The following is a 25,003-nucleotide window of genomic DNA, read 5'->3' as shown; positions in this document are numbered from 1 at the left end:
TGTTTGTTTGAAAGCTTAGTCAATTGGCCAAATTATCTCAATATGTGTACAAATAATTGTGAATTAGAATTTCATCAAATTTTTCATCCTTAAAGAAAGAAAATATTTACAGTTTATGTTTCCTATTTAATTTAATATGTATACTTAAATCATATAATTCTATTGGTCTTTATAATAAATGATAGCACCTAATCTTATTCCCTAATGCAAATAAGGTGTTCATTAATAAAATTTATCCACCAACTCAGAACTCCATAATTGTATAGGTCAACTAGCAATAGGTCAATTAACTTCAGCATCGTATTTTTAAACTGACATTCTAGAATAATAGCCATTTTTGAGAAATATGAAATACTGCAAATTTTAAATTGGCCAGATTAATTACTTTGTTTTAAAGTTGGGCAGGACTAAAATTTCTCTGACTCGTTTAGAATTTCAAATCTCTGCATCAACCCAACCCAGGAACCAAAAGGTCACAGTTCGATTGCCGGTCAGGGCACATGCCTGGGTTATGGGCTCCATTCCCAGTAGGGGGCGTGCAGGAGGCAGCCCATCCATGACTCTCTCTCATCATTGATGCTTCTCTCTCTCTCCCTGTCCCTTCTTTTCTGAAATCAAAAAATATATAATAAAAATAGAGCACAAGGTGTTGAAGGTGGTCAGCCTGCCTCCCATCCTCGCGAGAGGACGCTTCCGGGCAATGAGGCTAGAGTGGATGGACAGGAGCATCGATGCAGGAAGATGCCACAGGGTAAGCATGTCCTACAGAATCCTCTGCGCGCGCACACGGTCCACATGACCCTCCCCTTGGCCGCCTCGACTCGTTTATTTCTAATCGCCCACAGGCCTTCGCCAGCCTTGGGTTCGTCCCTCAAGTCTAGTTTTCCAGGCAGAACAAAATGTCCTTATCCTTAATTTTGGAAAGAGAGCTCCACTGTCAAAAGAGACTGCTAGCCATCTTTTATACCCAGGATTGCATAAAAAGAATTGAAAGGGAGATTTAAAAGGTCATTCATCTCATGGCTTTGAACGACTATGTTTACAAGTCCTGAACTGCCTTGACTGAGAGAGAATAAGAGAATATGTGATTCTCCCTTAAAAAAAAATTTGTTGTAACCGCAGCCAATTAAGATGCGGAAAATTACGCACTTCAGCCTCCCCTATAAAACATGTAAGTAGATATGCCTACGTTTTAATTATAATGACATTTATATAAAATTTAAAATTTTGGTGGAAAAAAAATCTGCCAATAATGACATGATAAGAATGGAATTGGAGCTTGCATACCATCTCCTAATAGATTAAGGAGAAAGTTACTAAACGGTGCCCAACTAGTTTAAAACATACCTACCGTTCCTGTTGTACTGTCTCACTCACGATGAAACCAAATAATGGTTCATTAAGAACTAAAAGTTTTCTGGATTTAAAACTTACCATGTGATTTCTCCCATAGGTAACCTATTTTCATGGGGTTCCTGCCATTGAAGATGCTCATTTGGTATAAAAATTAAAATGACGTTATTTCAATGTTACCTTTTTAAAAATGGCCATGTGAGTATGACATAAAACTAGTTAGTGCTCTGTACTAGTCAACTGATATTCTTCCAAAGCACAACTGTGTTAACTATGATTTTTATGAGTGAATTGATCACTATCGTCTGACGGATACTCACCTCTATGAGGCTGGAGTGTACTCCAATCAGGTACGGCATCGGAGCGCTGAATTTAAAAAACGGTACATTCATGGTTCATTAAAACTGAAACAACATACGTAGTTCTGCATGCTTAAACTATTACTTAAATGCACAGTTCTAACGTAGCATAGCTTAGGTATTTTAAATTATTTTCTATATACAATTCAAATCGAAAGGCCATTAATAGATTCAAGTTAAGGTTGATTTATATAAAAAAAAATCACAAAATCATTTCTAAGTAAATCAAGAAACGGAATGCTTTAAAAAACTTTACCGATTGAGAGTATTAGGGTCAAGGTGATAACCTAAGTTGAACCTTTTCCATATACTTCATGTCAAATATATCACAAATAATCATCAAATGTATTCATATTTCTTTTGTACATCTTTTTATCCAATTAGATCCTCATTCCTATGATTTTCTTAATATATCATTATTTCCCCCCTCCTACATTGGCAACGTTTTTTGTCAGTCAGTACCAAATACTTATGGAGCCCTACTGTGCGCCGGGCAAAGTTCCTCCTCACTGCCATCATCCTATTTCTATCCTGTCCTTCTGCTCATGTACCCTGTCTTTTCATTCAAATATCATACTTTCCTTTTTATCCCACATTCATGTTTATTAATAGAATAATTTTAACAAATTAGAAAATATGCAAATAAGTTTAAGAATAATATTATATTAAATTAATTAAAATATGGAAAGCCCACCAGGTGCCCCGGTCTAGGGCCTTGGGTCCGACAGTAAACACTATGGACCGAATATACTCCCCGGGGGGTCTCATACTCTAGCAGAGAATAGAGTCATTCAATAATTTTTGTAGCACATACCATCAGACTCACCACTAACTCAAAAACAGTTCTCATGAAACAGAAGAAGGAAATTATTCAACTTGACATTGCAAAATTAAAATGCTACTTGACAAGAAACCATGAGAATGGGCAGATGTCTACAAAGGTGACAGGAAATATCCAAATACACAGCTACTTAAAAATAAAACACTTTTCAATATGTCCGTACTGACTTCAGAGAGAGGAAGGGAGAGGGAGAGAGAGAGAGAAACATCCATGATGAGAGAGAAGCATGGATCGGCTGCCTCCTGCACGCCCCCTACTGGGGACTGAACCGGTGACCTCTTGGTTTATGGGTCAACGGTCAACCACTGAGCTGGCGAAATCGGCCCCTTTTGGGAGAAGAAGACCGGGCACATTGCCTGGATTCAAAGGTGAACCAGCCATCGGTGAACGAGGAAGAACAACTATCATTTTCTTGGTGCTGGAGTCACCCCGCCTCCTGGGTGTGTAAGGACTCACACAGCTGAAGCCCTTCCGCCAACATCGCAGACTCGCCCGGGTTCAATACTCTCTGTCGAGACATGACATGCACCCCGTGTATACGTACCGAACTGTTAACCTGCTAACCAACCACAGGAGGTCGTTCAATAGATCGCGAGAACCTTGCAGAACTGATGCCCGTGGACTAGCAACTCCCAGCCCTGGCCGGTTGGGCTCAGTGGATGGAGCACCAGCCCTAGACCCCTTCAGTCCCGGGTTCGATTCCAGTCAAGGGCAAGTACCTGGGTTGGGCATGTGCGGTAGGCAACCAATGGATGTGTCTCTCTCACATCGATGTCTCTCTCTCTGTGTCTCTCCCCCTCCCTTCCACTCTCTCTCAAATTGAATGGGAAAATATCCTCGGGTGAGGACGAACAACAAAGAAAAACAGAAACTCCCCATTTTCTCCTCATACTGGGAGATCGATGGGAAGAGGCAGATGGTGTCACAGGACCCTAGGAGCCCCTCGCCATCCGGGTAGGCCACGGGGACCTCTTCCTCCTATGTGACTCCTAGGTGTCCCCATCCATGTCCCCTTTGTACACCTCTGACATTCACCTCGCAGAATTACAGTGTTACTCTGTGCCCTGCGTGTGTGTGCATGTGCATGTGCATGTGTGTGCATGTGTGTGTGCATGTGCATGTGCGTGCGTGCGTGTGCACGTTGGTGTAAATTCCTTCCCATCTGGAAACCCCGCAAGGGCAGATGCTAAGTCTTATTCCTGACATGACAGACTCACGGCTTGGCAAACGGGTGCTCGCTACACGGTGGACGTACAACTGGGCGAGGGAGTGAATGGAGGCGCCAGCACCCTGGGGAGCCTTTACCGGCGGACCCCGAGGCGAGGTTCCCCTGCGGCCACGGGGTGGCATCCTGGCCCTCACAGGCCATGCCATCAGAGACCCCCAGCGTAAAAGCAAAGGCCCTTCCAGGCGCGAGGGGGGCCCTGGGGTTGGGACAGTGGGCGCACACACCCCACCGCTCTCCAGGCTTCCTGCTGCTATTTCTGAAGTGGAATCTAAACCATGGACTGGCAGGCGTGGCCTCTGACATCCGTCTCCCTTCCGCATGCCGACCTGTCTGACTAGAACCGTCCGCAAGGACGCAGAGAGGGGGAAGTCGTGCTCCCCAGAAAGTAGCTGGGTCCATAGAATTCTCTGACATGGAAGACAGCTCGCGTCTTCGAGGGCTGGTCCTCAATACACGGCTATGTCCTCCTGCCCCACCCCCTGAGCCCATCCTCGTGGCCTGGACGCTCGGACGTGCTGGTCATCTCCCCTGCACCCCCCGGGCCAGGGGACAGTCTGGCGTGAGAACTTGTCCCAGAGGCTCCTGAAGGGGCTGGAACCCAGTCAGAAAACTCCAGAGATGAAGCCAGGAAACAAGCTTTCTCTGTTACCATGGAAACAGCAGGAAGAAGGACTGGGGGGCTGGCTAAGTGAGGACCGGGATGGCCCCCCAGGAAAGCACCGCTTGGCCCCTTCTTAAAAGCATGTTCCACACTCATCGCTAATCCCCAAAGCAGGTTCCGGCACGTCCGGGCACGCGTGTGCACATCAAGCTTCCCGTGGCTCAGTGGGCGAGTGTCAACCTAGGAACCAGGAGGTCACTGTTTGATTCCCGGTCAAGGGCACAGGCCAGAGGTGCCAGCTCGATCCCCAGTAAGGGGTGTACAGGAGGCAGCCGATCCATGACTCTCTCTCATCATGGATGTTTCTCTCTCTCCCTCTCTGAAATCAATAAAATTATATTTACAGGAGGAGGAGGAGGAGGAGGAGGAGGAGGAGGAGGAGGAGGAGGAGAAGGAGAATAAGGAAAGGAAGAGGAGGAGGAAGAGGAAGAAGAACCGGGCTTTCTCCCACGGTGACCCCGGGTCCGGGAGCCGCCGGGAGCCGCCGGGAGCCGGCGGGGGCGCTCACCAGCAGTAGTCCAGCAGGTGCGGCGGCAGCACGGGGATGTAGATGTGCTGCCAGAACATGGGGTAGAGCAGCGCGGCCGATCCGTGCAGGCAGGCAGTCAACTGCGAGATGGAAAGGGACAGCCACAGTGAGGAGCAGGCTCCCTACAAACACAACACCATCCCCCCACACACACCCCAGTTCCCCAAAACGATCGCACATCCCACTGCTCTCGTGACCTCCACCCTATGCCTCTACCAATTCCGCACGCAACACGCCTTCCATTTCGGAAGCGCCCCCTCCCTGAAAACACCGCCTATCAGCAGCTCCAGGAGGTTCTTGGGGGTCTCAGGGAGACCGGTGTCTGAACATACAGTGTCTGGGGGTCAACACGAAGCCCATGGTCACAAAGATCAGGTGGGCACCGTAGGGGAGACGGTGGGACCCGACGGCTGGGCATGGCTGGGACTCGTGCTCCGCGATGAGACGTGGAGAGGGAGAGGGGGGAGGCTCCGGAGGGAGATCGTTAGGGCAAATTGCCAAAGCGTGAAACACGGGTCCGACAGCCGGGGCTGCGCCGCCCGAGCGCCGGGGGACCGGGCTGCTCGACAGTGGACCGCGGGGCGCGGTACCCAGAGACGCTGCTCGCTGACACATGGGATGTCACTATTGACCAGCGCCGGCCGCGCCTGACAGCTGGGCCGCAGGAAGCCAGGAACATCATCATTCCCTCCTTCCCGACGCCCGTTTGGGGGCCCAGCTGCGGATCAAGACAGCTGCCCGGACGTGGCTGCGGTTGCAAAGGGAATTGCCATTTTAATTGTTTTGATTTGGCGAGTGGCTAATTAAATCTTTTCAACGCCTCACGTAAAGATACCTCCCCTCTCCAGTCCCCCCTTCTTCCGTCCTATGGACCCGCCGCAGAATTCTTCCCCCGTGATTTTCTGTGCTTTTTAAATTCCATTCCTGCAAGCGGGGAGTCGTCTTTCTCCCCCAGTGTTTACGGCAATAAGTGAATCAGCATGCATCATCGTTTTAAAGGGTTGCTAGGGTCTGCCTTTCAAGGCTACGGAGGAAATCATTTTGCCCGGCTTGAAAATCAGATTTGAGAAATAAAACCACCCGAAAACGGGCCTGAAAACAGACTTTCTATTAGGCATCATTTCTCTTTCATTATAGAGGGAATGAAAATTTTACACACAGTCATCAAATTAATTTAAAAATTAAATGCATACAAAGCAGTTCAGTATTTTCTTATTATTGAATATACCGGGGTGACACTGGTTAATAAGATCATCTAGGTCGCCGGGGTACAAATCTACATCATCATCTGTGTATTGTATCGTGTGTTCACCATCCCCAAGTCGAGTCTCCTTCCATCACCATTGATCCCCCCCCTTTTCCCTCTGCTCCCTCCCCCATCTCCGTCCCCTCTCAATTCAATCTCAATAGCAGCACTGTCTATATTCAAGTGCCAAGGAGTTCTACAGAATTAAAAAAATCAATTAAGATAACCTCATCGGGAACCAAAAACATACACATTTTGATTAAAAGCATATTCCTCTTTATCACGTGTGTTCTGTCTTTTGCCAATTAGATTTTTCATTAGTGACATGTGGAAAACGATCGATTTTGGTTCCATTTAGAATAAATGCCATTGACGGGTTTTAGCGCTTCACCCGTGCAAGCCTTCACAGCTCACCGACAGCCGTCTTTCAATCAACACTCGCTCCAAATTCCTTCATCCGAATGCGCAATAGGCCACTAGGAGGCATGCAAATGCTTCCATGTAGCGATTGCGGACCATGGACTTCCTTATCTCCCATATCTGAGCCAGAGGATAATAAAAGTGGGGTTCACCTAGCCAGCGGCGCCCTCCCCGAGAGCTTTCGGGCACTCCCTGGGTGTAAAGCAGGCATCCGCCCGACGGTGCGAACCCTCCTCCCATGGGAAGAGTTAAGGAAAGGCAGCTCTTTTGCTCACTTCCTCCATTTCTCCAGACATGGCTTTGAAAAGCCCTCCTTTGACCCCTTGAGAAGGACCGTGGCCCGGGTGTGTGTGGTACACAAACACCATGAACAGGGTAACGGAGGAAGACACACATTCTCAAGGTGGGGAATGTACTCAGGGTCACTTATCTTCCAGGCCACACCCAGAACCCAAAGTCCGCTGGCACACGTCACCCAGATCCATCCCCGACGCCCCCAGGGGTCATCCTGCATGGACGCTATGAATGAGGCACAAGAGCAGCACAAGCACTGGACTGGCTTCCGGAAGAATGAGTTTCTAATGCTAAGCAGTCACCACCTCTGACGACAGTCGGCACGTGGGCTCTGTCCCTGACGCGAAGGCAGCGCTAACTCTCCCGACCAATCCTGTCCCTCCACCCCTCTGAGAGCCGAGCCAACGAAGGGAAATAAACAACGCGTTTTAGAAGTTTGGTTAGAAGAACAAAGTCCTAGCAGGAAATAAGCTCAGTTTAAAAGCCAGGGAGAGGGAGAAGTTTCTTGCTTTTTAGTTATTCGTGACCTACTGGATCCTGAACCTTCAAGGGTAGCAACAATCACATTTTGGGGCCAGATTACCCGAGGTTCTGCCTGGCTGGTGACGAGGCCAGGAAGCCACCTTACTTTTCCTTTTTTTAAAAATATATTTTTATTGATTTCAGAGAGGAAGGGAGAGGGAGAGAGAGAAACATCCATGATGAGAGAGAATCATGGATCAGCTGCCTCCTGGGGATCAAGCCCACAACCTAGGCATGTGCCCTTGACCGGGAATCCAACCGTGACCTCCTGGTTCATAGGTCGACGCTCAACCACTGAGCCACACCGGCCAGGCCACAGTGCTTTTCTGGTATCTTCCAGCTGCTTCTTTCATCATCCCTGCTGCTTCTCGTGAAGTTCAAAGAGGAACAAATTCACCAAGTAACGGTTTAAGAGAAGAAAAAAACCCACCACCACCATTCCTCCCCATCTGGGTCCAGTGGCAAGTGAGTATCTCTCTGCACCTGTAACCCCACAAAGCTTCCTCAAAGTGCTGACTAATGCGAGATCAAACCCCCGGGAATACCGATTCCCCACACACTGCGATTGTAGAGTCAGCACAGGTGGAAATGGGAAGAGACGAGAAGTCCACGGGAGAAACCTGACAACGAAGGTGGGGGACAGTGAACGTGGTCATGGGATAAAGGCACCTGGAACTTCCGGTCCCAGGCCCCCAGGTCGAATGTCACTGATGATAACAACAATAGCAAACGTCTCTAGGACGCTGACCAGGTGCCCGCACTCTTCTGAGAACCTGACAGTCTCACATCTGTTACCACTATTCCCACCGACGGACCAGGGCACGATGGCAAAGGTAGACCAGTTGCCCAAGATCACACACCTCGCAAGCAGCCAAGCCAGGACTCCAGCCCAGGCAGGCGCAATCGAGAACCTTCCTTTCCGACTGCCTTCCCACATACAAAGATCTGAAATGCCCACCCTTCTGAGACCCTGAGTCACATCTACTGACGGAAAACATTTTATCCAAACGACATGACGGAGCGTGAGTCTTTGGGATGGACAGCCGGACAAGCAAAAGACGAGAGGACAGTTTTTCTGTCTTAGAAGTTCCCTCAGATGGACCTCCAGCCGTACCTGCCAACAAAGTGCCACCTGACCACCCCAGTGGTGACCTTGAACCAGGAGGTCGCGGTTCGATTCCCGGTCAAGGGCACCTGCCCGGGTTGTGGTCTCGATCCCCAGTGTGGGGCGTGCAGGAGGCAGCGGACCCAGGACTCTCTGTCACCCGGTCCTATCTCCAGACCCCTGTCCCTCTCCCTTAGCTCTGAATGGAAATACACATCACACGACACCCTGGGAAGGAGAATTAGCAGGGACCGCGTCAGCTGACATCACTGGTTGCTACAGGCTTCGGGGAGAATGAAAAATCTAAAATTCCTAGCATCTCCCTCCCTGAGGAGTCTCAATGACGACATGCAACGGCCCCCCACGGCTGCCGCTCGACAAACACGAGGGGGGACGTGCGCTCGGATAATCTTCGCAAAGAAGTGGGCCTGGGTCACGCCTGTTCCCTCGCCAACCGTTCGGTTCCTTATCTCCAGAAAGATGCTCCCAGCTTCGGGGTTCGGGCTCAGTGCCCACACAGGTGCCCCCAGTGAGAGATAAGTCACGGATCCTCAAGATCCAGACGGTGAGGGTCAAGTCCCCCCGACTCCCCTGCAGCCCAGCGAAGCCTGTGACAGCCCCACCTTCACGGCCGATTTTCCAGGAATCACAGAGCTTTCTGCTCGCAGATGCCCTGGACGGAATTAGCGGGAGGAGGAGCGAAAGCATATGCCTGGCTGCCCGGGGGCATCTCCCACAAAGGCAGACATTACAGTTTATTAACACGATTCCAGCGCGCGCGGCACACTGCTCGCTGGGCGTGCTCCCGGAGGGGCGTGCGCCCTCGCTCCAATCTCTGGAACTAACGTGCTTACGGGCTTTGGGAGGGAGATGTTTACCAACTGAACGTGGGTCCGGACGGGAGCCCCCGATTAGAGATCGGCTTCAGAGAGAGGCACCCCGCTCCCCCGCTGCAGGCCACGCAGGCCCGCCCTCGTGAGCAGATGACTGACAGTGTGATGGGGAGGCCCTGTCAGAGGCTGGCCGATGAGCCGGCGCCGAGACAAGACGCACAGCCCCGGCCGGCTGCTCAGAGCAGGTCTGAGCGACCGTGACAGACGCGGATGACAGCGCTGCACGCCCGACCGCCTTGAGACGCGGGGACATGACTTTCAACAGCCATGTTCCCGGCTCCGGTCGTAAAGCAGCAAGGAGTCGAGGGATCTACGCGTGTACGATCATGATGGATCCTCTGCTCTGATGTTCCGCAAGCCCCGCCGAGGTGCACCCCCCCTCACCCCCCCCCCCGGAGGGGACATGCCTGTCTGTTGCATGGATGACACCCAAGTTCTCCTTCAGGGTTTCCAGGACGCCCCGCCCCCCAGCCGTGTGTACTTGACAATGGAAGTATCGACAGAATAAACACACAGGTGCTATGTCCTAGTACGTGAGACTCAAACACATAAAAATATAATAATGGGTCCCAGCAAAACACTTGTAATATGTGTGTGTGTGGGGGGGGGGGGGACATTAAACTTTTATTTCATTTTAAGTATCTTTTTATTGATTTCAGAGAGGAAGGGAGAGGAAGCGAGAGAGAGAAACATCAAGGATGAGAGAGAATCATGGATCGGCTGCCTCCTGCACGCCCCACACTGGGGATCGAGCCCACAACCCGGGCCTGTGCCCTGACCGGGAATCGAACCGTGGCCTCCTGGTTCATAGGTCGATGCTCAACCACTGAGCCACGCCGGCCGGGCCATAACAACACTCTTAATATTTTTGCTACCATATCTCAGAACTAGTTTTTTTTATGTTAAAGTTCATCTCTATAAAGATGATGAAAAAGTACAATCTTAACTACAAACAATAGGTAAAGAAAGCAGAGCCTTGAGTAACCGAATTCTCTAAATTCAGTTACTAAAACCCCCAGCAGCGCTAAAACCCCCAGCAAGCTATAAGGCGGACAAGCGTGATTAGAATAAAATTATGAACGTCAAAAGGGTAAAAACGCAAACACAATTCCTCAAACGACAATCAGATAGTGAATGTAAATACACCTTAACTCATATGTGTTCTTTCGAGAATTAAAATTTTGGCTGTAGGTTTTTAGAACAAGTGCAACAATTCACGGCGTTAAGATGAAGTGCATTCTAGTCTTTATGGCACAGACAGAAATATAAGACTATGAAAAGCTTTACAGCAAATCAGTTCACGGACACTTTACTCTTTCCTTGGATGTCTCCGAGGTCTCACTCAATTCTTTCTAAAGTCAGTTCCTTCCTAATGTACGTATGGTCCTGGTCTCTGACCTTAAGGGTTACCGTGCGTAGGATTCGTGGCGGATCTAGACATGAATTTCCAAGAGAGAGAGACCCAGGTATAGCGGCTTCCCCCACATAAGACGGTAGCCGATCCTGACCACGAACTTGATCTGTGTGTCTGTGATCAGCCCTACGCCCCAGAGAGGGAACTTAGGGATGACACTGCCATGGAGCTTTCTCAAACGGCCATAAACCATCGGCATTGGGTTTAGTACCTCGAACATGGGGAACAACTCCCTGAGCGAGACCACGCCTTTAGTAAAACAATTTATTTTTTTAATTCAGATAAAGTTAAAGGGCGGGTCTGTTACTCTTTACTCTAAACTGCATTTATCTAGTCCCTTAGAAAATTATAGCTGACAATCACTGAAGAATCATTGGGTCTTATGTAGATAGGATTCTTAGCACTTCACCTGTATGGATATGTATGCATATGTATGTATATGCATGTGTGTATATGTGTATGTATATGTGTGTGCATATGGGCATGTGTGTATATATGTGTGTGTGTGTGTGTGTACATGTTCAAAGAAGGATGAGGATGAAGAGAAGAGGGAGAAGAAAGAAGACTGGTTTTACCTCAGTGGTCAATTTAAAAAATGGCAGAAAAGCAAATTTATAACGATTCAGATTGAATTGCTCGATAGCGCTTTAAGAAAATGCAAGATATCACCTTTGTCGCTGCCTGTTGCATCCTCCACGCTTCCTCCTTTAAGTGCAAGTGGTGTGTCTTTCAAGATGTAAAATAATATATCTCCAATTTTTTTGAAAAAGTGAGCATATCGATATTTCAATTCAAAAATGTGAAAACCGTGTTTTTTCGATTATAGAGTCACGGGAACAACCCAAAATTAGAAGCAGAAAACCCAGGGCCACATGACCTGTCTCCAGTGAGCTCTGGGGCCTATGGGTGGGCATGGAACCTCTCTGATACCACCTCTCCCGCCATTCAATACGAAACCGACCTCCTAGAAAGATCCTGAAACTCTCTCTACTCGAAAATTCCAAACTTCGTTTCTATTTCTACGACCAAACAAAACATGTATATGTTACCTTCTTTTTACCTTTTTACCTTCAAGCTACCCAAATGCTTAAGACAGCAAATCCGTGCCATCTTAAATAATGGGATTTAATAAATATCTCACATATTATGCTAAATATCTATTTAAGTGGATATTTAAATTTTTTAAGTCAATCAAAAATATTAAAAATTGCAATGTCGAAAGCAGGAATAAAAAAAACCAGGAAATGTAGCAAAAGACTTGTGACTCTTTTTCTATGGCCCAAAGACACTCCGATTCTCACCGCCTTCGCCATGTTGATCGAGAGCTTCCATAGCCCGTTTCAGGGAGCGGCGGACGACGTGTGATTAATAAAAAAAAAAAAAAAAAATGCTGCTTTGACTTTTAAGTTATTATCCGTCTGAAGAGCTCCTCCAAGTCACAACTCCTATAGAACCTTCCAGCAAACCCGCGCTTGGCAACAAAGAGGCACCCACCTACTGCCTGGTTGGGAGAGCAGCTATTCTCCTGGGCCCCGGGTCCCTTTCAGGCAAGCGCCCGGGGAACAAGCCACAAGTGAATAATCACCCTCTCATAATAGCTCTTCAGAATTCTTTCTCTGGCAGAAGGCAGTCAAATGAACCCGGGAGAGTTAACAAGAAAAACGGAGGGGGGAGGAAAAGAGAAAAAAAACAAAACCGCAACTCTCATCTCCCGGATCAGAAAAAAAATAATTAACCCGACTTAATGCATCGCAGGCCGCCTCCCATAAATCAGACTTTTGTCCTTCAAGAGCCGCAGGACAACCACTTATCAGACACGGGGGCCGGGGATATTGTCTCCGGGGACACGGGGAACCTGTCCGAGTCCGCAGAGGCGCGCGGCCTCTTTGTGATGCGCGGGATGCAGGGGGGGCCCTTTGTGATGCGCGCGACGCGGTTGCCTAGGAGACGGGGTGGTACTCACGGTGCTGAGCTTGCTGGAGGTGATGAGGATGCGCCGCTCGTGCAGCATGCTGGCGTACAGCTGCAGCATGTTGCTCACGTCCACGGCCACGAAGTACTCGGTGAGGTTCCTCTGTGCGCGAGAAAAACCACGGTGTGCGCGTCAGGGCGCGTGGGGATGACCGAGGAACACGTCTGACACAGTTAATGGTCTTTTTAAAAAATATATATATGTGTGTTTTTTTCATTGACTTTTTTAGAGAGAGGGTCAGGGAGAGGGAAAGGGAGAGGGAGATAGAAACATCATTTGAGAGAGAAGCGTCATCTATCGGCTGCCTCCTGCACGCACCCCCTACTGGGGATCGAGCCCGAAACCCGGGCATGTGCCCTGACTGGGGTGGTTCATGGGTCGATGCTCAACCACTGAGCTATACCAGCTGGGCACGTACCTGGGTTGCAGGTTCAATTCAGGGCCCCAGTCAAGGTGTGTGCAGGAGGCAACCAGTCCATGTGTCTCTCTCACATAGATGTTTCTCTCTCTCTCCTTCTCTCCCCCCCCCTTCCTCCCTCCCACCCTCTCTTCCACGCTCTCTAAAAATCAATGGGGGAAAAAATATATCCTCTGACGAGGATTAACAAAAAATAAATAAAATGAAATGAAACCTCTGAAGGGAAGGGTCCGGGGTCATATCAGTCAAGGCATGGGGGGTCAGCTGCCAGGAGGACAGAGCAGGGTGGCCCCGCCCAGCGGGAGCAGCACGTGGACTTGAGGCCTGTGAGGTGCCCTGAGCGTCTGGGTGGCCCCCCTCAGGCCCACAGTCAGAGCCGCGAGCGGAGACCTGCCCCAGGAGCTCTCTGGACGCGTCTGCACTGGCAGCACCATCCACACACCGTCTGGGTTCGACACGAGGAAATTCACAACTGATTTCTTGGGCTTATTCACGCGTCACGCGTGTGCTTTTCGGACACAAACCACTCAGGAGCTTTGGAAACATGTTTGGAGGAGGAGTGGAGTTCCGAGGAAATAGTAAATATTCCGGGAAGCGTTTTTTTCCCATTGCGGTTTCCCTCAGGTGCGATCGAGTTGTTTCTCCTGGTTCGTTTTATCTTCCCAAGGGGAGCAGACCAGAAATCACGCAGGAAAAATACTCCCGTTCCACGCCTCGTCCAAAGGCATCTTTCCGCTGACACCTACCCATGTACACTTTCCTACGCAGTATTAACTGGGAATAAATATTAAAGCACTAAGAACATTTCTAATATTGCCCTAACCGGTGTGGCTCAGTGGATAGAGCATCAGCCTGCGGACTGAAGGGTCCCAGGTTCGACTCCGGTCAAGGGCATGTACCTTGGTTGCGGGCACATACCCAGTAGGGGGTGTGCAAGAGGCAGCTGATGGATGTTTTTCTCTCATCGATGTTTCTAACTCTCTATCCTTCTCCCTTCCTCTCTGTAAAAAATCAATAAAATATATATTTTTTTAAAAAAAGAATATTTCGAATATTGGCTACAACCAATTGGGACTTAGCAAAATGCAAAACTTAGCAACTTTTATAATTTCTTGTTAATACCCCTCAGGCCTTACAAAGTAATGCTATCGCTTCAGTGAGAATCCAGAACTCAGGCACGAGACACCTAAGAGCTGAACGGAGATAGAAGCAGGGATCTCAGCTGCTCCGGTCAGTTCACGGAGGTGGCTATTTGTGTGGAAATATTTCCCACGGCGGTAGCCATGCCCCACCCATAGAAGTCCTCCCATGAGAAACCTCCCCTCCCTGATCCTCACTGGAATATATGATCCCCCGAACTACTATCTCAGTGGATGGAAATACTGGTTCTCACGCCATTCTCCTGGCCACACCCTGATATTCAGAAGGGGGTAAAGTAGCAGGAACATAAAGAAGAGAGAGAGAGAGAGAGAGAGAGAGAGAGAGAGAGAGAGAGAGCCATGTTACTCCGTATTTCTTCATTATTTCTCAGAACCACAGGTAGTTACTATATCTTCTATGTCTTTACACGGGGATCCTTCAACAGGGAGACCGAAGGAAAGGAAACCCACACAGGGAATAGAATAAAAAACATAAGCAGCAGTCAACTTACACTCTCGGGGATGGTTGGGAGTCCGGTTACATCGGGGGCGATGAAGTAGGAGTGCTAATGGGTAGAAGGAAGCACACGGAGAGAGGAGGGTTACGACTGGGCAGCATCGCACGCCACGTGGGTGAAAAGCAGAAAAACTACAGCAGCTGAGTCTGTAGATACCGAGGACCAATGCTCAGGATTTGTTCAATTTGAGAGATTATGTCCATGAGGTTTAAAGGAGCTTCAGCAATCACTTTCTCATATAAAGAACTAAGTGTTGGCCCTAGTAGCCGGTGTGGCTCAGTGGATGGAGCGTCGGCCTGCGGACTGAAGGGTCCTGGGTTCGATTCCCGGTTAGAGCACATGCCCGGGTTGTGGGCTCCATCCCCAGTAGGGGGCGTGCAGGAGGCAGCTGATCGATGTTTCTCTCTCATCAATGTTTCTAACTCTCTATCCCTCTCCCTTTCTCTCTGAAATCAATAAAATTTTTTTAAAAAATTAAGTGTTGGTTGAAAATATTGAATTTTACAAAGTCCTAAAAACAGTTGAGAACAAAAAGCATATCACTGTAAGGTAGACATCGCTTCATTTTTGTGTATACTTATACTATATATTTATGTATTTAAAAACACGTTTAGTTTAGGGAGACGGCACAAGAAGGCTTGCTTCCCCCAAAAAGATATCAAAATCTAAGATTTCCTATGGACAGCCACAACAGGTATCTCTGGGACATATCCGTCGCTGTACGATTTAGAACGCGGCAATCAAACAATATTTCGGCCTTTAAAACTTCTTAAAAATACAGTGACTCGTTTCACAATGTTGTGGCCTTCATACATCCCCTCAACGAATACGAATTAGCTTCGATACCTGCAGCAACACCACAGGTCTCAGACGGATCTGGATAAAACACACACCGTGTGTGCCGGCCCGTCCCCCACCCCACATCTACCACCCAGAATCAGAGTCCCAGGGAATCACCAGAATTGTTTTATTTTCTGTTCATAGCCATCTCCAACATCACTTTACTGTCTTCATCACAGAAGGACATGCTTAATACCGTTTTAGGATTAAAGATGGGGGGTGGGGGGGAGCCATTCGAGCCAATACTAAGCTCCGCTGAACTAGCGAGACAAGGCTAGTTCCCACAGTCCATGTATATATAATTTTCCAGGGTAGGAGAAGAAGATGAGAGAGACCGCAAGGCCTCCAGGGACCTTGTGACAAAAAGGGAAAAAAAAAAGGGACAGAACTCTCACTCCTAAAATGAACTTCAACATCACGACTTCTGACGACGGAGAATATGCGTGGATTTGGTCTCTATTCGCTGCTTTGACTTGGAGGGGTTTTCAAAAGAACTGAATTTCACACAACTGGGCTTTAAAAGGGAGTATAAACAGAAAATATATCCCACGTGATTAATTTCCTTCCGAGAGACCCATTCCCCATTTCCCACAGACGGGAGTGAATCGTAAAGACACAGTGGAAGGATTTTTTTCCCAATTTGATAGTGATTGTGAGAAGTTGGTGCCCTTGGAACTCACCGGTGCTAGGGAGGGCTGATCTCTCAGAACTTGCTCACTGGCAATAAATATCTCTTGGTTCTTATGATATATGAGAGAGAAAAAAATGAATATTTTTACTTTCAAGGGGGAAGTCTGCACCACCACTGGCTGTCTCGCTGAGACAAACCCGCGTAGCCACACTGTCCACGGAAAACATGTGAAGGGCATTGATGATAAATGTGATTTTAAATGCAGATCTGCGCTCATGGTATGTTAGGATAATCTGAAAGGACGTATTTTCATTCTCCCTGAGAGTAGAGAACGCTGGGGGTAGGTAACGATTCTGAAAGACGGTTTCAAAATAACCATTTACATGAAATATTCCATTTTCACAGCCTTGCTGCGATATTCTAGTGGCCATAACATCAAGTCTTGAAGAACCCATGTGCTGGGACATGGAGATTGTAAGAAATAGGCGATTGTAAGAGAATCAGAGTGCCTCCTCAAGAGTTCTCACATTTTTCTAACGGAAATTCTGGAAACAAAACAAAAATTTCTTTCCATTTGAGGGAGGAACAAAATTCCTAACTCATAAAACTTGAACGGCTACCCGTAGTTCAAAGTAAGTGATTCAATCGCAACTTTTGCCCCTCGTTAACAGCACGGGACTGGGCGCGTGACTCGTCACCTGCTCTGAAATCAAATGAAATTTCAAAATAAGCTTTACACAGAGGTAAGGCCATATTTCATTCACCTGCTGAGTGTACCAACACTTAAGATATTGTATTGAGAATAGGTGCACAAGATTTGAAAGCTATCAGAGACTACTGATTCAAAATTTTACAAAAAGGCAAAAAAACAAAACTGATTTAACAACTACCAAGATACACATCCAACGTATTAGGTTAGGATAGTTAGAGCAGGTCCAAAAGTCTCGCTGTCGTAAGTCTCACTGTGATGTTTGTCCTAGCACTGACGCTTTCCTGGGAGCAGAGGTGAGTGTAGGATGAAGTTCCCTAAAGGTGCGTGTGTTCTTAAATGAGATGCATCTATATCGCCCACAAATCAATTAACTGACTGCGTACTCACCACACTCAGATTGACAGGGCTGTTTGCCTTGGGGACTGGGTGGTTATAGAGCGCCGTGAGAGTTGCATTCAAATCATTTTCCTACAGTAAACAAAGAGGTAAATTTTATAAATCAAATATATATTGAGCAAATATGATGAAAACGATTGGATAAAGTCAGGCACCGTGCCTTCTCATGTTGGGCTGGCTCTGTACAACTGATTTCCGCAGAAATGCTCTAAATACCCAAAATTCAAATATTTCAATCTAATCTGGAAAAGACATTCCTATGGCTTTATCCAGAGAGAATAACATCAATCCTTATATTTAGTATAAATATATATTTGGCAGCATTTAATTCTTATAAAATAGACTGTTATCTAAGGAAAGAAATTATTTAAAGCATTAAATCCAAGAACAAGGGAATGGCATAAAAACAGCAATACAATCCATCAGATATTAAAAGCTTCCACCTCCTATTTTAATTTTAAAATCTCAAACCTAATTTTTTAAGGACTAAGTATAACTGAAGTAAGATGTCATACTAAGATCCAACACAGAGGTTATCCTAAATATTTCTTTTCTAAGTAGCAACTGGTCACTACCCGACCCACAAAAAAAAATGGAATTAAATAAATTATATAACAGATCTACCTCCTAGATTTTTGTAATTAAAATGTATCTTGATGTGCACACTTACTCTTTCTGAATTACTCATGCAAATCCAGTAATAGATATAGGAAGGCAGCTTTTTAAATATATAGTTATTTTTATTCTCTCTTAAAATGTTTAGGGTGGGAGAATAAACGAAAGGAAAGGCAATTCTTCAAGGACAGTAACAACTAATTTTGAGGGATGTGGACACGAGACACGACTTCTCACAGGGTTTCTTTCAACTTGGCCATCAAATTTAATTCGGATCACTATGAACGGCTGCAAAAGCGTGCACTCCCAACTGCCTATCTGAAATTCTCTTTAGAACGACCGAAAAAGAAGACAACAAAGACTTTATCCCTTTACCATTTCAACAGTGAAATATACCACAGAATATTCCGGATGATATCGATGCTCTGGCTATATAAAGTTCCTATGGCCACATGAATTTTGTAAAAGTCCAGCTTTTAAAAATCCTTGGTACCTGCCTACTGTAAGTTTCGTAAGGATAACTTGAATTATAAAATCTAAATATCCATCTAAATAACCCATGGGACTCGATTAAAAATAAAAATTAAAGATTTCCTCTGGTTACTCATACCCTGAACTGATAATATTTTTCCTCTCATAAAGAACACAAGTGTAGTCTTATGTCCTCTTCTCAGAAAACCAAAATTATACGGATTACACAATTCTTCAAAAAAATTAAATATGAATTTCCGTATGACTCAGCAGTTCTACTTCTGAGTATATTCTCAAAAGAGCTGAATGCAGGGACTCAAACATGTATTCGCACACCCATGCACATAGCAGCCTTGTTCACCATAGCCAACAGGTGATCAAACCCAACTGGTCACCTACAGATGAATGGACAAGCAAAATGTGGTCTGTGCGTACAGTGGGATAGTATTTAGTATTAAAAGGAAAGAAACTCTGCCTGGCCAGCATGGCTCCGTGGTTGAGCATCGACCTATGAACCAGGAGGTCACGGTTCGAATCCCAGTCAGGGCACAGGCCCGGGTTAAGCGCTCGATCCCTAGTAGGGGGCGTGCAAGAGGCAGCCGATCCATGATTCTCCCTCATCATGGATATTTCTCTCTCTCCCTCTCCCTTCATCTCTGAAATCAGTAAAAATACATTTTCTTAGAAAAGGAAAGAAATTCTGACATAGGCTAAACATTGGATGAACCATGAAAACGTGAGTAGTGACATAAGCCAGGCACAGAAGGACAAAGATTGTCTGAGTCTAGTTATGTGAGGCACAGAGTCACATGTGGCCCATGGGAGCCGTATGTCCCAGTGGAGGGTGGGCAGTAGAGCCCGGGGAGGAAGGATGGCGTGTGGGTAGTGGGACCCCTGGCGTGTCCCAGTGGAGTGTTCGCCGTGGGCGACATAAACGCAATGGCGGCTGCCAGGGGCGTCGGGGAGGGGAATGGGAAGTGATGGGTTAACGGGAGCACCGAGCATCCATTTGGGAAGATAAAAACGTTTTAGAGACGATAGGGTGGGTGGCTGTAGAACAGTGTGAATGCACTTAATGACACAGAACTGTACCCTGAAAACTGGTTTAAAACAGTGCAGTTTATGTTATATGTATTTTACCTCAATAAAAAAGTGGGGGGGCGGGGGGACACTGCTTACCTGTTCCTTAGCCAAGTAATCCGCCAGCGTATTCAGAAGCTTGTAATAGACTTCAAACCACGGCAGGTAGCTGCAATAATAATAATAATAATAATAATAATAACAACTGAAAAATGTCTGTGTTATTTAGAATCAAGAAACAAGAGGATCAAATGAACATTAAATTGATAGTATTTCAAACCGTTCAATCCCGGAAGGCAGGAACGCACTCAACCTGTGTTCTCCTGACTGTTACAGGGAAACGGAATATTATCTGTTAATCGTTTTCATAACATGGTCAGAATCCAAAGTTTTGTTTGTAACTCCTATCAGCTCACCTTGCTGGGGCAAGAAATGTTATTCTCACGCTTTTATTTTTGTGGCCTCTTAGAAAATTTCCAAACAATACACGTTCCACGCAATTCATCCGTACGTCATGGTTAAGCGCTTAAGCGGATTATCAGTAAGTTAAGATACTTTCCCACTAAATTTTAGTCCCAAACACCATCAAAACCTAGCTCTTGCCACCAACCACAAAGATCCTAGGGGAAAAAAAAAGTTTTTAAATGTATTCCATATCTAATGTGGACTGAACGAGGGATTTCACTCAAGGTTTTATAAGACGAAAAATGTCATTTCTTTAACAGAACATCCGTGACGCTCATAGCCTTGTAACGTCTACAGACATAAACCAAACACCTGAGGACCAATTCTTTTAAAACAAAAGGCAGGCCCTAGCCGGTGTGGCTCAGTGGATAGAGCATCGGCCTGTGGACTGAAGGGTCCCAGGTTCGATTCCGGTCAAGGGCATGGACCTTGGTTGCGGGCACATCCCCAGTAGGGGGTGTGCAGGAGGCAGCTGATCGATGTTTCTCTCTCATCGATGTTTCTAACTATCCCTCTCCCTTCTTCTCTGTAAAAATCAATAAAATATATTGTAAAAAAATAAAAATAAAAATAAATAAATAAAACAAAAGGCAGGAGACGCTTCAAAAGTTCGTTATAAGATTAGTTCCTTCACTTTTCGTAGAGGCCTCGGCAGAAGGCAGATGTATAGAGAGAACCCCGAGTCCATGTCTGCGGCCGGAGGAAGACCACCCCCCCCCCGACACACACACACACACACACACACACACACACACACACACACACACTCGGCGTCCACTCCCGAGCTGATAAAACTTTTACATTCCCAGGTCAAAGGCTAAATCAAGGGAAGGAAGTGTTTTGTGTCAAGTGGTCCGGGAACCGCCAAGCGTCGCAGGGACCAGCAGGAACCTGACGCGGGGGCATCAAATAAAACCGAGGAAACGGCCTTTCCTAGCGGAACGTCTCATGTCCAGGGGCTGCTTTTTTCCTACCTGGGAAATTGACACAAAATGTGTAAAATTGGAACATTCTGCTTCCAAGGGATTTGCCCAGAGGAAGAGTGTGAAAGCTCCAAGTGTGGTATGAGTTAAGGGTCGGGGGCGGGGAGGGGGAGGGGGTAGGCGGTAACAAAGGCCTCAGCACCAATCCGTCTTCCTGACGAGGGCATTTCCCTCTGAACCTTGGCGACAATTTTACAGTCGTAAAAGCATGTTAATCCCGTTAGGAAAAGATGTCATTTCGGGCTTTTTTTTTTTTTTTTTCCGGCCGGCATATGAAAGCAATTATGGCTATAAACAATGGGCGAAGACTTAAATGAGTCATATCTTAGGGTATTTCTGAGATCTCGTTCAACGAGGGTTAGACGTGTCGTAGAAAAAGCCGGAGATACCACTGGGGCCGAAAACTCAAAATTCAATATCCACGTTTATAGAAATAAACTGAAATCCTAATATTTCTGCTAAAAAGTGAACAAATCACCTCGATTTACTTTCAAGTCCCATCATAACATAAAATCCAGGAGAGAGAGAGAGAAAAAAAAACCCTCCGTTTTACAGCATCGTGGACCAATTCTCTTGCTTGGAACTCGAAGGTGAATTCAAGTTGCTTTTACGTCTTAGAAGAGCATCATCCAGGGATGGAGAAAAGAGGCTGTAAAGCATTTGTGCACATTTTCTGGCTCAGAAATGTAAGGAACAGAATAAGGCATGTATGTGAGTGTACGTGGGGCGGGGGGGGGAGGGGGGGGAAAGAGAGAAACTTGATTATAAACGTGAATCAAGAGGATGTATATATGAGCCCATTGTACACGTGTCCAAACTTTTCTGTGCATTTGATTTTTTTTTTAATGAAAAGATTTAAAAATTCGCACAAGAAAATCTGGGAGCCCATACATCTCTGGTCTTTCTACGAGGGCACACCTGGGTCGGGAGAGCGCCTGAGGGAAGACTCCCCTTCAAACTCCAGCCTCTGAACTTCCATCATGAAGCAAAATGATAGAAGGAGCCGTCCCCACCCGCCTCCCACACGGACACTGCCCACCCCCAGCGCCCAACTGACTGGCTTCAAATCACCGACCCGCCGTTGGCAGCATCGCACCTTCTGGCTAAAACATGCATTTTCCGGAGGATCGTTATCCCGGTGAGAATGTGGTGCCTAAAGACGGCATGGAGGCAAACTCACAGGGTGGACATCGACTCTGCGCCGACATGTCCTTCGCAAATATTTTTAGTTACTAAACGTTATTTCTTTTCCTATGCACATTTCCACAGACTCTGGTTTGGCCCATGTCCATATTTTTTTTAAAATATATTTTTATTGATTTCAGCGAGAAAGGGAGAGGCAGAGGGGGAGGGGAGAGGGGGAGAGGGAGGGGGAGAGGGAGAGGGAGGGAGAGGGGGAGAGGGAAAGGGAGGGGGAGGGGGAGAAACATCCATGATGAGAGAGATTCATTCTCCCCGCCCCAAGTGCTCACCTGAGGATGCATAAGCAGATCCTGCCTCCGGAGGTGAGTCTGCAGAAGCCAAATCTCTGCTTGCTCTCGATGTCCGTCAGCACGAAGGTGAAGTGCTGCCCCACTTGGTTCTGAGACACCCTGGAACACAGCACAGCCCGCAACTCAGCCTTGGGCAAGAACGGCCACATAGAAAAGCAAGGGCAGGCCCTGGCTGGTGTGGCTCAGTGGCTAGAGCGTCGGCCTGCAGACTGAAGGGTCCCCGGTTCGATTCCGGTCAAGGGCATGTACCTTGGTTGCGGGCACATCCCCAGTAGGGGGTGTGCGGGAGGCGGCTGATCGACGTTTCTCTCTCATCGATGTTTCTAACTCTCTATCCCTCTCCCTTCCTCTCTGTAAAAAATCAATAAAATATATTAAAAAAAAGAAAGAAAGAAAAAAGAAAAGCCAGGGCAAGAGCATAGGTGTGTGTGGCGTCGGCTTCTCCTGTTCTATGAGTTGGTTCTTCGAGCCAGAACCACGTGCCAGAACCAAAATGAGTGTCAAACGCGTGCGCTTGAACTGAATCGTGCGCCAACTATCCAAGTCGGCCGTGACACCTTCCAGGCCTAGCAACCCCGCACGTGCCAACGCCTTCCCAGGGACGCCTCAGGACACGTGTGCGTGGGCAGCTTTTAGTAATTTTCGCCCCTGGAGAAACGCCCAAGGCTCACAGCACCCCTCCCAGTCCGCTTCCTGATCGTGTCCTGGCGATTCGTGTGAAAACTGTGCTGTTGGCAGGCACATTAGTTCCCCCGAAAGGAGGTAACGCAAGGCTGTCACCAGCATCGATTATTAGCATCCCTTAGCCCATCTCTCCGAATCGTGTCTTCAGTGTTGTCAAAGGCCCGGCCGGCCTGGCTCAGGGGTTGAGCGTCGACCTATGAACCAGGAGGTCAGGGTTCGATTCCCGGTCAGGGCCCAGGCCCGGGTTGTGGGCTCCATCCCCAGTGCGGGGCGTGCAGGAGGCAGCCGATCCCTGATCCTCTCTCATCATGGATGTTTCTCTCTCTCTCTGCCTCTCCTTTCTGCTCTCTGACATCAATAAAAACATATTTAAAATATATATATATATATATAGTAAAACTTTAGGTTTTTACTCATCCTGAGCGAAATATTTTCCTAAAATACATTTTCATTTAGAATCCTCTCCTACCAGGTTCTTAAAAAAAAAAAAAAAAAAAGCATACCACTGATAATAGGGTGTGAAACCCCCATGAAAAACAATCAATGATCTGCTGCTGTGCTCAAAGGGCCGGGTACCCTGCGACATTCCCACGGCACCCAGGGATGTACCCAGCACAATACACGCGGCGTGAGACTTTCAGACGCGCCCGGAGAGCTCCCCGTGGCACCCCATGGACGGGGCCCTGTTTCTACAGAGCTCTTCTCAGGAGAGACAACTCGCGGCCAGGTTCACAGCATCACACAGACGGCCCTTTCAATCATGGGGGCAGAGACAGAAGCCGGGACGTGTCCGTCCAGTTTTAAAAGACGCCCTTCTAAGGCTCTGCTAAGGTCTGATTAAGACTGTGCCCCTGAGGCACAAAAGGGAGAAATGGAACCCTCAGACGTGTCCTAAGCGGCCACAGGGGGGGAGACGAAAGGTCTCGGGGATGGAAAGCCTTCCTCCTTCCAGGTATGGCTTCATGTGGAGCCAACCGTCCGTTGCTGTTGTTGGAGGCGATAAAGAGAAAGGACATTTCATTTCATTTTTATTTTTAAATGTAATAGTTTCTACGTCCTCGCTGAGACGGGTAAAGGGACTTCAGCGATGGCTCAGACGTACCTTTCGACGTCGAATGGGAAACAGAATTTGGGCACGCTCTTCAGGACTTCCTGCGAAGGCCAATCGGAAAAACAAACAAAAAAAATAAAAGCTTTAGGATGTGTATAAAGACGCAGTTAAACCTTTTCTGAGACATCGCGAGGGGAGGGGGGAGTGGAGGGGGAAAAACGTAAAATAAAAGGGTTCATTTCTTAAGCAGAACAGCACAGGTTGGGCGACGACCTAATTGATTATTAAGAAGGAGGGAGGGGTGTGTGAGGGCAGATTGCAGGGACAATGGCCCGGCGGCAGAGAGGTCTGGGCTGAAGGGTATTAACACCCTTCACATCCCCGCTGCGGTCCCCTCAACAAGGCCATATGGATTTTACAAGAAGCGCCCGCGCCATATGGGGAGGCTACTGGTCCCACAGACCAGCCACGGGGACTTCTGACAGGTCCTGGCGCAGAAATAGAAATGTTGTTTCAATTAAAATGCAGGCGGGGCCGGGGGGGGGGGGGAGCAGAATGAATTACTGGGAGGTAGGGCCGCCTGTCCCACAGGAGAGCGGTTTAGAGAGAGACTTTGCAGCCAAAGAAACACGCTGATGGGACCCAACCCCTGGGAAACTGGGCGGCAGGC

General features: G+C 47.4%; 1 protein-coding gene across 1 annotated transcript in view; it reads right to left on the bottom strand.

Annotated features, from left to right (window-relative positions):
- The window catches only part of DENND1B (DENN domain containing 1B), a gene marked incomplete at its 5' end in the record, with an annotated part of 77,461 nt that overhangs the window by 31,955 nt on the left and 20,503 nt on the right, over nucleotides 1-25,003 (bottom strand). Inside the window, 9 exons of the mRNA XM_081114509.1 lie at nucleotides 1,674-1,719; nucleotides 4,951-5,051; nucleotides 12,829-12,939; nucleotides 14,907-14,960; nucleotides 16,433-16,492; nucleotides 17,483-17,563; nucleotides 19,757-19,826; nucleotides 22,202-22,258; nucleotides 22,578-22,697. Of these exons, the coding sequence (XP_080970635.1) occupies nucleotides 1,674-1,719; nucleotides 4,951-5,051; nucleotides 12,829-12,939; nucleotides 14,907-14,960; nucleotides 16,433-16,492; nucleotides 17,483-17,563; nucleotides 19,757-19,826; nucleotides 22,202-22,258; nucleotides 22,578-22,697 (700 nt within the window). The remainder of the gene's footprint in view (nucleotides 1-1,673; nucleotides 1,720-4,950; nucleotides 5,052-12,828; nucleotides 12,940-14,906; nucleotides 14,961-16,432; nucleotides 16,493-17,482; nucleotides 17,564-19,756; nucleotides 19,827-22,201; nucleotides 22,259-22,577; nucleotides 22,698-25,003) is intronic.

This window comes from Myotis nattereri (genome assembly GCF_964212035.1).
Source record: "Myotis nattereri genome assembly, chromosome: 20".
NCBI lineage: Eukaryota > Metazoa > Chordata > Mammalia > Chiroptera > Vespertilionidae > Myotis > Myotis nattereri.
This window is presented reverse-complemented; position numbering and strand designations above follow the sequence as displayed.